The sequence below is a fragment of the Falco rusticolus genome, chromosome 12 (genome assembly GCF_015220075.1).
Source record: "Falco rusticolus isolate bFalRus1 chromosome 12, bFalRus1.pri, whole genome shotgun sequence".
Lineage (NCBI taxonomy): Eukaryota > Metazoa > Chordata > Aves > Falconiformes > Falconidae > Falco > Falco rusticolus.
Genome location: NC_051198.1, coordinates 27,935,440 through 27,949,420, shown reverse-complemented (window position 1 = coordinate 27,949,420; position 13,981 = coordinate 27,935,440). Strand labels below are relative to the sequence as shown.

General features: G+C 56.4%; 1 protein-coding gene across 1 annotated transcript; it reads left to right on the top strand.

Moving 5' to 3' along the window:
* The first annotated feature begins 4,531 nt into the window (after positions 1-4,531).
* On the top strand, positions 4,532-13,736 carry LOC119156057 (ribosome-binding protein 1-like). Its single transcript, XM_037405378.1, has 9 exons — positions 4,532-5,290; positions 8,326-8,733; positions 9,279-9,427; positions 9,652-9,774; positions 10,787-10,939; positions 11,276-11,394; positions 12,189-12,342; positions 12,767-12,900; positions 13,184-13,736. Exons 2-8 carry the CDS (start codon positions 8,346-8,348, stop codon positions 12,833-12,835), a joined length of 1,155 nt encoding a protein of 384 aa, XP_037261275.1. The 5' UTR covers positions 4,532-5,290; positions 8,326-8,345; the 3' UTR covers positions 12,836-12,900; positions 13,184-13,736.
* Positions 13,737-13,981: the final 245 nt, after the last annotated feature.

Below are 13,981 nucleotides of genomic sequence, written 5' to 3'. Positions count from 1 at the left end.
TTTGATGGGTGGCTTTTGTCTATTTCTGGGGTGTCGGTGCAATTACAATGACGTAGTGAAAAGAGCTTATCCTTGCTTCATTTGCCCGGTTAATATTTGATCATTTTTTATTAAGTTTGCAAGCCAGCCAGGTGTTTGGGGTCACTGAAGAAGGACCCTGCTGTGGCCGGGAGCAGATCCTTTATTCCCCGCCTTGCTCGCTGTGCTGCAAACAGCCATACCTTCTGTTTTTCCTCCAAGACACGCAAAGGAGAGAACCCTTCCCTTCCAGCCACGTGTGTTTTCACGCTGGCGGTGCACCCCGAGGTCCCCTGCCATGGGGTCAGGCTGATCGTGGGGACAGGGCAGAGCAGCAGTGAGCGTGGGGACAGGTCACAGCAGCACAGCCACGCCAGCCCGGCGCAGGCTGCTCCTGCTCGCTTAAGCCTCAGCGCACCCCTGTAATTCTGACCCTGCGGGTGCTGCGTGGTGGTGGTCCTTGGGCACTGCCGGGCTCTCCAGCCTTCTCTCTCCCCTTCTTGTGGCTTTTTTTTTTTTTTAATTTTTCCTTTTTGTTTTATTTCAAGTTGGTTTCTTAGGGAATGGCAGAGACCATGTCACAGCTCGGTGCCTGTCTCCTCACAATAAAGCTGCTGAGCGCAGCGCTGACATCAGCGGCATTTGAGGAGCTGGTGGGGGGAAAAGGCCCCCAAAGTACTTGGTACCTGCTGGGTGTGTGAAGAACCAAGGCCAGGACGGGGATGAAGGCCAGACGCGCCTCCGTTTTGCTCCCAGAGAAGTCAGCGTGTGCTCAGCCTCTATATCAGACACAGCAGAGACTCCACGCAGGCAGGACTGGGTAGACACGTGTCCTGTCCCCCCAGCACTGCAGCTTTCTGGGTCATGATGGAGAAGGGATGTGCAAGTCACACTTGGGCTGTGGGGTCTTTGATCAGGCAAGAAGATGGGGTCCTGCTGAATTCAGGCTGAGGGAATGGCAAGCTGAGAGCCCCCACGCAGCCCCCCACTGCCCCCCAGACCTGCCTCCCACCCTTGTCCAGAGGCACCGAGCTAGCTGGGGCTTCGCTGACTGAGCAAGGGCTGCCGCCCCCAGAAGCCGGGGCACCCATCAGTGCTGAGCTCGTCAATGCTCATTGCAGAAATGGGCTGAGCACCTTTGGGGGGTCACGCTGAGCCGCGAGAAGGACCACCCCCGCCTCCCCAGATCCGGTGGGTGGCTCGGTGACACCCCTCCATCACTGCCTGCAGTGCCTCTCAGGATGGGAGGTGATGGAGCGCCGCACCTGGCCAGAGGGCTGTGTGTCCCCGGGAGGTGGTGGCCCCAGCCCCTTGCGCGGCAGCTGAGACCCCACGCACTCACTACAAGCCTTGCTGCCGCTGCAACCCCCAGCCCTGTTGTACGTGCATAGGCTGCATACCCGACAAGTACCCCGGGCTCTGGCAGGTCCATCTCCCCGCACCGGAGGGACAAACCCGGTGAGCAGAGCTTTTCCCCGCAGCCACCATTAGCCTTCAGTTTCTCTACCTGGGCTTTGCGGCGCATGGGAAGGACCTCATGAACCAAGGACGGCCAGTGACAGCACTGTCATGTCTGCAGCATGCCTGGCCTGATACCTTTTGCCTTTGAGATCCTCAAAAAGTCAGGGAACGCCTGGATTTTACCAGCATTGCAAACTGGGCTGGAGCAAGCTGTTGAGCGTAGCGGGGTGGCCATCACCCTCGGAGAGCCCCCAGTAGCGAGAGCCCCCCAGCAGCAGGTGCAGCAAAGTGATGCGATCTTTCCGCTTTTCAGCTTTTTCTTTTTTGCTTTTGCAGCAGCGATTCCCTTGATTGTGAGCTCTTGTGCAAAACAGGGCAGATGGTACCCAGGCGTTAACACAGAAGCAGCAACAAAGCCCCCAAACCAGCCAATACAAGGAGGGCAGCCGGTGTCCCAAGTACACTAAGGGCTCTGATGATGCTCCAGAAACTGTGTGAGAGCAGATTTGGTGTCCCCAGCATGGGGGGACATTGATGCCCTTCCAGGACACGTCGCCGAGCTGGCTCTTTTAGGAGGAAAGATGGGCAGATTCTTGCTAAGCAAAGCTGAAAAACCTCCCATCTCTTTGGGGAAAGAGGTTCAGCTTAATTTTCCACACCTGAAGTGGTACTGCTGGGATTTTTTTCTTCCCGCGGCACCTTGGTGGAAGGGGAAGTCCACGCTGAGGGGGTAGGGAAAGCCAAGCCTTGCCCACCAGCACAGGGCTGAGCACTGGCCAGCCCCTGCTCTCCTGGGAGCCCGTGGCGTTTTGCAACATGCCTGCTTTGCTGGGGGCACTCGCGCTGTCGGCTGGGCACCTGTCAGCCTGTGACTCAGGGCAGGCCGATCGGCTGCTGGGATCCGCAGGTAGATGGGCTGCTGGGATCCGCAGGCAGGCACCTAATTGGTAAAGATGAAGCAACTGCCCAGCCGGGGGGATTTTGGATGGGAATGCTGGATCCTTCTGCCCGATTCCGGCCACGGCGGGAGTTACCTTTCAGCCTGGCTATGTGACGGGCTTATCAAGCCACAGCTTAGACACCCAAGGTCACCTTTGCTGGAGCCGCTAAATTGTGTTTGCAGCACCTGCTGCTCACGCTCAGGCCTCAATTACCAGTCTCCATCTCCCATCCCAATCCTGTCCCCAGGGTCATGGACAAAAATGGCTGTTGGGAAACCCTTGCCCGCACGTGGACTTGAAAGGGTTTCTACCCGCTGTGCTCTTGCTGCAGCCAAGCTGCCCTACCTGGGCTGCAGTCCTGCTGAGCTGGCGTGGCTCTGAGCTGGGTCCGTCACCTGAACCCCTTCGCCTTTTTCTTCTTCGTGTAGTCCTGCCGGGAAGCCGTTTCCTCCTCAGCAAGTGGCCAGGCTACAGCAAGCGTTCCTCATGTTCTCTCTCCCTGCTCGCCTTGCCTTTTCAAAAGGTCTGGGTGACCTGGGAGAAACCGTAACGGAAAGGATTTCAACAGCCACAGGAAGAAACATTTTGCTTGCCACAGAGTCTCCAGCGGCAGCAGGATAAACAGCCTTGGGAGATAATAAAATTGGGCCCACTGACTCCATGGCGGGGACGAGCCTGAAGCATTATAGCTCTGAAGGTTGCCAGCTACTGCCAGCCGTGGCACGCAGGAGTATTCCAGAGGCCAGTACGACACCTGGGCACTTCCTGCGAGCGCCCCAAAGCCCCTTAGCTCAGACTAAGCTGCGGGAGCGCACCTAGCCAAGGCCTGAAGTGCCACCTCAGGCTTCTCATCCCTCAAAAGATCCCTGGGACTAAGGCACTTTGGAGGCGAGTCCCTGATGCGAGCGAGGGCTTTCCCGTTGTGCAGACTGCACTCCTGCCTGCCAGGTCTGACATCCTTCCCCCTTTGCAGGGTTTCTCCTGCTCCCTTTCCTAACCGAGGGAGGAAATCCCAGGCAGAAGTCCCCCACGGTGTCACCTGGGCTGGCTGTCTCTTGGAAGATGCCTGCAGTCTGGAGGCACGTCATCAGGTGGATCTGGGGCTGGGAGTTCCCGTGGTTTGTCAGGCAGCACCAGTCCCACTGTGTCACCACATTTCCTTCTCAACCTGGACTTTGGACAGAGACCAGTCCTGCAGACACCTCGGCAAGGACGAGCCCTTGATGAGGACGACGACGAGCCGCTTTTGGGTGAGCTCAGAGCTGACTGAAACACAGGCGAAAAGCCCCAGCACAAACCAGGCCGCTTTGCTTTTCTCAAAAGTCACAAAGCTTCGCTCCGGTGGATCTCTTTGCATTGGAAACCCTTGTGCTCCCAGCGCGGTGACCCGCACGGGCGCCAGGTCAGAGCAGTCCGTCACCGCCTGCCTTTGAATTCAAGGTTTGAACCGCGCAGCGTGGCCAGAGAGGGCACATGCTGCGTGAGGTCATGGACCACCATTTCCCTGGCCCTGCGGCTGAGCCAGCGCAGCCTGCTGCTGTGCCGGGAGCGGCGGGGACAGTGCCGCTTCTGTCTCGCAGAAGCATCTGACCCGCTAGTAAGTGTGTATTAGAGAAACGAAGGTAGTTCTAAATTAAACTATGTCAACAGAAAAGTAGTTGATAGAATCCCTCAGGCTGAAGGAGAACTCAAGGCACTTCATAACAAGAACACTGAACCTCTAGAACAAGTGAACCTTTAAATATTATTACTGCACCGTGAGTTTACAAGAGTGGATTAGGACTATTTCTCCAGAAAAATGTGTCTATTTTATGTCTGTTTCACTTCAGGATTGGCCTTTATTAGTACTGCTCTGCAACTGCTAGCACTAAGAATTTAACCCAGTTTTTGTGCCAACAGGTTGTTTTAGCCTAACTTTCACTACAGGTTTTCAGTTCTGTATAAAGTGGTTACAGGGGAAACTGTTTCTGAGTTTGGCCATTTGACCAGCAGCCTCAAAAAGACTGACTGAATTTTGCTTTTTACAACTCGGAAAATTAAGAACAGGAACCAGTTTGTTCTCACACCCCCACCCCACCCCCACCCCCCTTTCATCCCATGACACGTTGACACTTTGCAGCGTTGGACCAACATTTTTGGAGACCTTTAGCGTTAATCCATTGGGGACAGTATTGGGCTGCTGGACAACCAATGCAAATATTAATAAACCAAGAGAAATCCTTAGATTTGATTTGTTGAGGGTCATTTGTACATACGAGCTACATCTCCAAAATGTGCTTTATTCTACCAACAGCTTCCCTGCAGTTAGTGAAACCCTTGCCTAGAATGGTTGCTTTACATAACTGATCTATTAAAACATGGAATGCCTGTAGAGTTGTGGCACTGCATGACATCTACACGGGACTTGCTTCAAAAGCTACGACCAGGGAGCCTCCTGGCTTCTCAGCAATGCAAGCTCGGGGCAGGTCCTCTGGCCCATTTGCTTGGCATTCATGCTTTATGCCTAAAAAAAGAGGCAAAACACTCAATGTGGTATTCCAGCATGCTAGTAATCAATCAAATGTACTTGGTAGTAACATTAGAAGAGGCAATCGGGTCACCAAGCAGGTAAGCCCTGCCTTAGCTTAGGCATTTGGATGGTTTTCTCTGACGTGTGTCAGAGCAGACATCTGGCTACACGCCAAATAGCAATGCAGAAATACCGGGGAGAACGTTTTCACTCCATCCGTGCTCAGACTGTTCCCCTTTTCGCTGCAGGCTCTCTCAGGAGCGCATCTCTCCTTTCTAGGGCTACCCTGGGTATGGCGGGTGAGGAAGCTACACGCAGGCAGGCTCCAATGGCTGACTCGGCTCCCGCTGGCTCTGGAGAGGTGGGTGAAAGAATCAGAGTGAGCATCTGGGCTGTAGAGACCAGAAAGGCTTTGCTGCTCCAAGGAATCAACAATGGATTCTTTTTTTGGAGATCAGGGAGCCCAACCCAAGCCGTCTGATGTGGAGAAAAGCTGAATTTCTTCAGGATTTCTTTCTTTCTTTTTTTTTTTTTAACTTCCACCTGTGCAGCACAGCCTCCCTGGCTAGTTGCAGTCCACTGGCCAGCTGTCGTGTGAAGGCTGGCACTGCTGCACAACGATCCTGTCTGTCTTGCAGGCTGCAAGATTTTGGCCCAGTGCAGCAGGAGGAACTGAAGGGGGTCGGCGCTCTCTGGCTACAAGCCAGGCCGACTGAGCATGAAATCTCTGAATGCTGCAGCAAGATGTTTACTCCTTGGTTAACGGTGTCTGACAGGCTGAACAGAACTTTGCTTCTCCACGTGGAGATGCAATGCCTTTTGAAATGAGTAATGACAACCACATCTCTAGATCAAGCGCATTGTTAATTCCTACTGTTGCACAGGGTGTTTGAGATCGTGTCTTTCAACAGACACAGGCTTGAACGTCCTCTGCCACAGCAGCAGCTCTAGAAGGAATCTAATGGTTTCTAGCCTGTATGGTGCAGATGTGCTGCTCTGCATGGCACAGCTGTGGTGTCACAGACACTGCAAAACCTGCTCTTGTCCTGCGCACAGTTCTAGTGCCTCTAAAATTCAGTCAGACGGTGTAAGTTTTAGCCAGAGCTCACTTGAGCTGCATCACAGGGCATTTCACTTGTGAAGTTCTCATCTCTCACTAGTATCTCAAAAAACCCAGCCATCCACAACCAAAACCCAAAGGCCAATCCAGCATCCAGCTGCTTTGGGAGGTGGCGGGAGCAGCTGACGGGGCTGGAGAGCATTTGCCAGCAGTCAGTGATGCCCTTGCCCTAAGCTGGAGTGGCGAATTTTGATCTAAGTCTGACGCGGTGGCACTGTGAGGTCAGCAGCTCTGTTGGTACCAGCGCATTGTTGGGGTTGCCAGGTGAGGAATGCAGGGCGCTCAGCTCCGCCCCGGTCAGCTCCGGGGCACATTGGTCTGGCCCTAAAGCCAGCAGAAGGACGTGGGTACATGTTCTCTGGACCCTCGTTTCTGTTTCCTGCCAGGAAGAGGAAATCCATCCCTTTTCACCCTGCAGGTTAGGAATAATCCCTCTGTCCCGATGGGGACCATCCCAAAGTGATGCTGCGTTGTCAGGAGGGAGGGGGCTGGCACCAGCTGTGCTGGGATGGAGCCGGCTGAGGCCGCTGAAATCCCAAACGACTGGGACGGACCGGGATAGCGATGCCTGTAGTATCAGCTGGGATCTCGCGCGGTGCCCTGGTGTAGAAAGTTGGTCCTGCCGGGGGGAGGCTGGTTCCAGCTGGCGTTGGCAGCCTGCCCGCCTGCCGGCTCTCTGCTGCTTTGTCTGGGATGCTTGGCGAGGCGGGCAGGGAGAGCTGGGCTGCTGGTTGAAACAGCCCTCAACAACCCCCCTGGGGGTTGGAGGCGACGTTTTCATTGCCCTGTCACCCCCTCGCTGCACCAGTGCGGATTCGGCTGGGAGTGAGTTCGCCGCTGTCGGCTGTGAGAAAGGGAAAGGCTCTGAGGTCTCTCCCTGTGAGCACTGAGGTTTTGAAAAGATGCTGATCTCCTTAGTTTTATTCTTATTTTTGCCTCCTCCCTTTCCAGCCACTCCCTCCGTCCCCAGCCCACAACCTCTTAAAGAGGAAATTCAATGATGTTGACAGTTAAGGGCGGGGATGGGAACTTCTGATAGCTGAGGGCTTGATGCATTGATCACGAGAAAGCGCAGCCTGGCACCTCCTGGGGAGTGCCCCTGCGCAGATGAACTGCCTGGCTGCAGCATCGGGGGGGTGGGGGGTGGTGGTGGTGGTGTGAGCCACGTGGAGGTGGTGCCCATGGGGGAAACGCACGAGTGGGACAGCGGGGAAGAGCCTGGCTTCCAGACTCGGGACGGGGTTCGGTTAGCGATTAAGAAGAGTGGAGGCAGCAGCATCTTCCTCCGCGCGGGGCTGCACCCTGCCTGCCAGGTCTCAGACCAGGCAGTACAGTCTCCCTTGCGGCTCCGTGTGTTATGGGTGGAGAACCTGAGCGTGGAGAGGAGGGTGGGAACGGATGCCCGCCAGTTAACAGCAGAGGTGGAAAGAGAAGCACCACATCCAGTGCTCCCTTTGCAAGTTTCGTTTCTTCCTGTGGGCATCTGCTGGGGAGATGAGATGGTTAATGACCATGCTTTTGCTTTTTTTTGGCTTGAACTTGGGCCTTTTCCTGGTGTTTGCGTTGCAAGGAGATGGTAGCGTCTTGGTTCTCTGTGTGGCGTCTGTAGCATCATTGCTGGGGTGGTTCTCGTCACTGGAGGCTGGGAGCAGCGACCCAGTGGGATGTGGTCACTGCGTGTCCTCCCTGCCAGGCTGGGCAGAGGCCAGCAGTGCCGCAGGGTGCGGCTGGCAAAGGGAGGCGGCCAGGGCTGCTGCAAAGCTGGGGAAAGCTCTCCCGTGCATGCTTTCCCCTTCCAGGGGGGTGTTCTATTCCAGAGCTGAGACCCTGGATGCACTTCCACCTGCGCCTGGGCGCAGAGATAAGGCCAGGTGGCCCAGGGAGAGCCCAGGTCTTGGCCAAACTGCACCAGGCAGTCTGGAAACGGGCTCTCTTACTGCCGCAGGGCTGCAGGGATTGCCCAGGGTCGTGCAAAAGCGTCCCATTGGACAAGGCATGGGCACTTTGCTCGTGGCTGTCTCTGATTGCATCCCTGGTTTTTTCTTCCCCCTCTTTGGTTCTTCTGGAGCTTGCTGCAGCCAGCGCAAGCAGCCCCTGCGGTGTGGCTGGAGCACCGTGCGCAGGCAGCGCAGCGGAGGAGCGCAAACCTGGGAGGGGGCGGGGGGTGTCAGCAGGTTGCCCACACAACACAGATGGACATGGGAAACTCGCTGCTCACAGAGAGGCTGTTGCGCCTCTTTGTTTTCCCCACTAACTGTTGTTGTGGTGTCTTGCAGGCACAGAAGAATAAGGCAGGATGGATGTCTATGACCCTCAGATGCTGAATCTTGTGCTCTTTGGAGGTCTGATGGTGGTATCAGCCATCGGGATCTTCCTGGTGTTCACCTTCATGGAGAAGGTCCTCCGTCCTTCTGAGGAAGCCTTGGCCAAGCAAGGCAAAGGGCTTAAGAAGACTCAGCAGAAGGAAAAAGAGAAAAAGAAGAAAGAGGAAGCTGTTGAGAAAAAAGGAAAAGGAAAGAAACATCAAGAGAAACCTAATGGACAGGTCCCAGAGGCGCACCAAAGTGCTCCAGTGGTCAGCTCTGTCACCCTAAAGAAAAGCAATGTTCTTCCAGCCCATGAGGAGCAGAAGCATAATGGACCTGTCAAGAAGGTGGCTGCATCCAAGAAGAAGAGCGAGCCAGGTAAGGCCAAGTTCCTCTGCATATATCCCCGTCGGGTAAGCCGGCAGAGGGATCGGAGAAGGGCTGGAGTCATCTCGTTCCCTTAGCAAAGAGCTGGAACGAACCTGCCTGGTGAAAGGCAGGAGACGACCTTGCTGCTCTGCATCACTGGCACCGCTGCGTGGAGCGACAGTCCCCCAGCGAGGCTGTGTCACAATGGAGTCCAGCTTCTGATGCCCACCACGTCTCTGCTCCCTGGCTTTAGCAAAGCGTGCCCAGCTCCGTCTGGAATCGATCAGTGTGATGGAGGGCGGTGGCAGGGCGGCAGGAGCAGTAGCAGAGCCAGGCAGAGGTGGCAGCTGGCTCAGGGAACGCTTGTCTGTGGTGAGCGCCGTCCCCAGCGCTCGTCACATTGCTTTCAGTTAGAGAGGTATCAAACTTGGCTGTGGACATCTGGGCGGTTGCTGGCGTGAAATGGCAGTTATGGGGTTGAAGTCAACTGAGGCGATGCTACTCAGCCCTGCCGTTGGCTCGAGCGCTCCCAACCCCTCCTCTCTCCTCCCCAGCACCTGCGGACTCGGATGGGCCCCTCTACCTGCCCTACAAGACGCTCGTGTCCACGGTCAGCAGCACGGTGTTCGGCGAGGGGGAGGCCCAGCGGCTCATCGAGATCCTGACGGAGAAAGCGGGCATCGTCCAGGACACCTGGCACGCGGTAGGGCTGCCAGCAGCGCCGTGTCCACCAGGGCTGGGCCAAGCCTCCGGGGGTGCGGAGGGGTGAAGGCAGCCCGTTTTCGGGCAGGCTGTCCCCCGAGGGGCAGCCTTAGAGACAGGAGCTGAATTTTCCCTGGGGCAGAGGGCAGGACCCTGTGCGTGTGGGGTGGAGGGGTTGGATGCGGAGGTGGTGGTCCCCGCTGATGTGCCACCCTGCGCCGGCAGGCCAAGCAGAAGGGTGACCCTGTCACTGTCCTGAAACGCCAGCTGGAGGAGAAGGAGAAGCAGCTCGCCACCAAGCAGGAGGCTGCAGCCGCTGCCAGAAACAAGGTGGAGGAGCTGAGCCAGGTAAGTGCCGCGCAGCCCTCCCGGCACCCCTGGCACGGGCTCTGCGCCTCACGGCTCGCCGTGTGCCTCCCTCTCCCCGCGTCTTACCCGCCCTTGGAGGTGAAGCCCAGGGGTTCTCTGGGCCCTTCATCCATTTGCTGTTTTCTCCCCCAAAAGGGGAGGAGATGCCCACCTGAGCTCCTCTCCTGGGCCTGATCCAGCCCGGGGAGGCACGTGCCCTGTTGGGCAGCCGCAGCTGGAGGGGGCTAAAGCCGTGCCCGTAAGAGACTGCAGCTTTCTGCTGCTTTCCGGAGGACAGTAAAGCCCTTCTCATCTCTTGGCAGAGCCCCTGAGCTGAGAAGGTGTTGATCAGTCCCTTTTTAAGGAGCCTGGTGCTCTTTACAGCCCCCTTGCCTGACTCAGCCCCTTGCCTCCACCTCTCGTTGGGTGTTGAAGTCAGAAGGGACCCCCGGCGCGTCGTGCTCAGCACCTCCTGCCCCGCAGCCGCCAGGACCCTGCTGCAGCAGGTCCATCTGCCTGCAGGCAGGAGAGGAGAGGGCGAAGCCACCCTGTGCACTGAGTGCTGTGCTAAGCCCCGGCCTGTGCAGGCAGCCCAGGGCAGCGGCACGGCATCACCCAGCCGGCCAAGAGAGCACCCCTGCCTTGGCAGGGGGCGGAGGGGGGGTGTGTTTGGTTTGTGGGGGTGTTTTCTTTTTTTTGTTTTCCTGCTTTGCCCCAAACTTGATGTGATGATATTGATCCTGGGGCCGGGGAGGGGAATAAAATTCCAGGCTGTCACTCCTGTCTCTTAGCTGGCCCAGTGTGGAACAACAGTGGCATCCAGTGGCCACTGAGCCCAAAGCTTAATGCAGGAGGAAATGTAAGTGCGGAAGGGTGTAGCTGGGCCTGGGGGCAGCGCCGAAAGGGTTACACTTCTTAAAGTCTTCTGAGCCAGGAGGCCACTTGTTTCGAGTCCCCTTAAAGCAGGGGAGTTCCTGCGCTGAAACTGACCGGGTGGCTTCTCTCCTCGAAGGAGCTGGCGGCCGAGCGGGCCAAGGCGACGGCCGTGGAGGGCAAGCTGAAGGAGCAGCTGCTGGCCCGCGAGCAGGAGATGGCAGCGGTGCAGGCACGCGTGCAGGCCAGCTACCAGGACCATGTCAGCGAAACGCAGCAGCTGCAGGGCAAGGTGAGCCCCACGCGGTGCTCTGCAGCTTCCTCCGCTGGCTGCCGGCTGGCCCTCGGTGGCAGCTGCCTGGTCTTTTGGAGAAGACCGAGGTGGGCGAGGGGGCCAGAGCCTCGGGGAGGGGCGAGAGCCCCGCAGTGCTCCTGAGCCGTGGTGCTCACGCTAGAAGAGGGATGTGGGAGCATCCTCACGGGATGCAGCAGCCGCAGGGGCTGTCAGCAGCAGCAGACACCTCGCTGTGGCTTCCTTGCCAGTCCCTCTTGCCCATGGAGTGGGCTCCTCAGGGGAGAGCTGAGGGGCTGGCAGCAGCGGCATCAACCCCTGTTGGTCTCTCCCTAGATCCGCACCCTGCAGGAGCAGCTGGAGAATGGCCCCGACACGCAGCTGGCTCGCCTGCAGCAGGAGAACTCCATCCTGAGCGATGCCTTCTGCCAGATCAGAAGTCAGATGGAGAGCAAGTAAGACTAGGGGTGGGGGTGGGGGCAGAGCCTGGGGCCGCCCTCTGGCAAGCCCTGGGGGGGGCTGTCCATCATGATTGGCCACCCCCTTTCTGGAGGGTGCTTCTACAGACGCCCCAGCTAGCTGGAGGTAGAGGAGGGAGTGAGGAAGAGATTGCCAAATGGCTTCTGTGGGCCTGGCAGGGGAAACAAGGATGCTTTTCCCAAGTGGAAGGGCAGGGGAAGCCCTCTCTGCTTTGGAGTCACCTGTGCTGATGCTAGCGGAGGGGGCAGAGGGGACCAGAAGGCACTGCAGCATTTCTCCACACTTCGGAGAGCTTGTGCTCACCAACTTCAGAAGAAATGTCGCTGGCTCTTTGATGGGAGCGGTGCTGCAGAGAAGCGAGACCTGCCTGGTGCATACAGAACAACCAGGAGCTAGGGAGAAGAATTTGGCGCTCCTTTTTGTAGAAAGTCTGAAATGGCTGGTGATTAACAGTGGTCAGTTAATTACAGAGCAGACTCCAGCTGCTTAGAGTGCTTTCTCCTGTGTCTGGGAACACAGATCCTTGCGTCTTCTACTTCATGAGAAAGAAATGTCTCCTGTGATGGAAACGGAGCTTTTGAAATTGATGTGTCAGCTCCTTCCACCCCATCCCTGAAGGACCAGGCGTGTCCGAGAAACAGGCCAACACAACCGCTGAGATGTTTCAAGCCCTGTTACCAGGCCCACAGGAGGATGTGTTCCCCCTGGGTAACGCCAGGGATGCTTGACTGGCCTGCGGGCTGGAATAACGCTGCTTCTGTTGGTGCAGGCAAAACGCTGAGGTGGCCAGGTTACAGGAGTGGTGCGGCAAGCTGATGAACGAGCTGTCTGAGAAGTCAGAGGTGCTGCGGCAAGAGGAGCAGCTGAGGAAGAGCCGGAAGATGAAAGTGGCGGCCTTGGAGAGGCAGATGGAGCAGCTGCAGGTCAGGCAAGCGCCTGCAAACCTGCTCCCGCCGGGTGTGAGGGTGGGGGGGGAAGCCTAGGTGGTGCACCGTGCTGGGTGGTAGCCTCAGGTGAGAGAGGAAACCCAGTGGCCCCTGCCAGCGGGTGCTCACGAGGACGTGGGTGCTCCCTCTCGACTCTGAAGCCCTTGGTGCAGGAGGTAGAGCTTGTGGCTTTGTTATTGTCACCGGGGTGTGGCTGGATTTGGGGGTTTAGGGGTGTTTAAAGGACACCTCCCAGGTAGAGCCTCTGAGCACGCCGCTGGAGCAGTGGCGCATCGCTGGCTTGTGGCCGCCGAGGCAGCTCAGTGGAGACCTGAGGTGACCCGAGATGTTTTGGAGGGGGGAGTGTCGCCAGACGGCCAAGGGAGACTCAGGCAGACGCCTTCTTTTGACTCCCATGTAGGAAAAACTAGGAAAAAAAAAAAAAGAAAGAACCGGGGCCAGGCAGCAAGCGAACTACAGGAGCGACTGAAGGTTACCCAGGACCAACTGGCCAAAGGGAGACTGAAGAAGTGTAAAGAACAGCTTCAGGAAACGGTACTTGTGGTGGCCGCAGCCATCCCTCCCCTTGGTGCTGGTGGAGGGCAGGGGGAAGCGCGTGTCAGGCAGTGGTTGAAAACCGGAGACAAGGTGGCACTTGCTGCCAGAAACCATCTGGGTGGCTTTTGGGAAGCTCTGGGAGCACAGGAGATGGTGGCCATGGTTCTCCCTTCTCAAAAGGCAGGACCTGGCCCATCTGTGAAACGCTTTGATGCTTGAGCTGCCACGAGGATAAGGTTGAGAGCCAGTTGAGTAACCCACCTCTCTTTTCCTTCTCCAGGGGGAAGAGGACAGTTTGAAGGAAGGGACTTCAGTCTGACGAGTCTGTGACCTAGACCTTACCGTCACCTTACCAAAATGCCTTACACATTCCTAAAACGAAAACTAAAAATATATGCCTGATTTACTGTAGAAAAAAGTTGCAAGCCATTCGTGACCTAAAACCTAGTTTTGAAACTTAAAAAAAACCCCAAACACAAAAACCCAACCAGTAAACACTGCAGGCATATGTTTGTAAGAAAATCTTCATACTGTTTTGTACAACTACCGTTTGTTCCCAAGGGCACCGCACCGACCACATCGGGGCAGGCAGAACCCACAAATCTGTGAAAAGGGAAGACTCTGTTTGTACATCAACTGGTGATTTTTTTTTTCCTTTCTTTTTTACTTTTTTTGTTTTGGTTTGGGTTTTTTTGTTTGTTGGAGTGGAAGAAGTGTGAAAGTGAGACCCAGCATGGAAGGAAGCCTCTCTTTGATGGGTGGCTCTTGGCACGTATCCTTTTGTGTATTTCTGGGTGTCGATGCATTTACAATGATGTAGTGAAAAGAGCTTATTCTTGCTTCATTTTCCGGGTTATTATTTACTAATTTTTTATTAAGTTTGCAAGCCAGCCAGGTGTTTGGGGTCACTGAAGAAGGACCCTGCTGTGGCCGGGAGCAGATCCTTTACTCCCCCGCCTTGCTTGCTGTGCTGCAAACAGCCATCCCCTCTGTTTTTTCTCCAAGATACGCAAAGGAGAGAAGCCTTCCCTTCCAGCCACGAGTGTTCTCACACTGGCGGTGCACCCCGAGGTCCCCT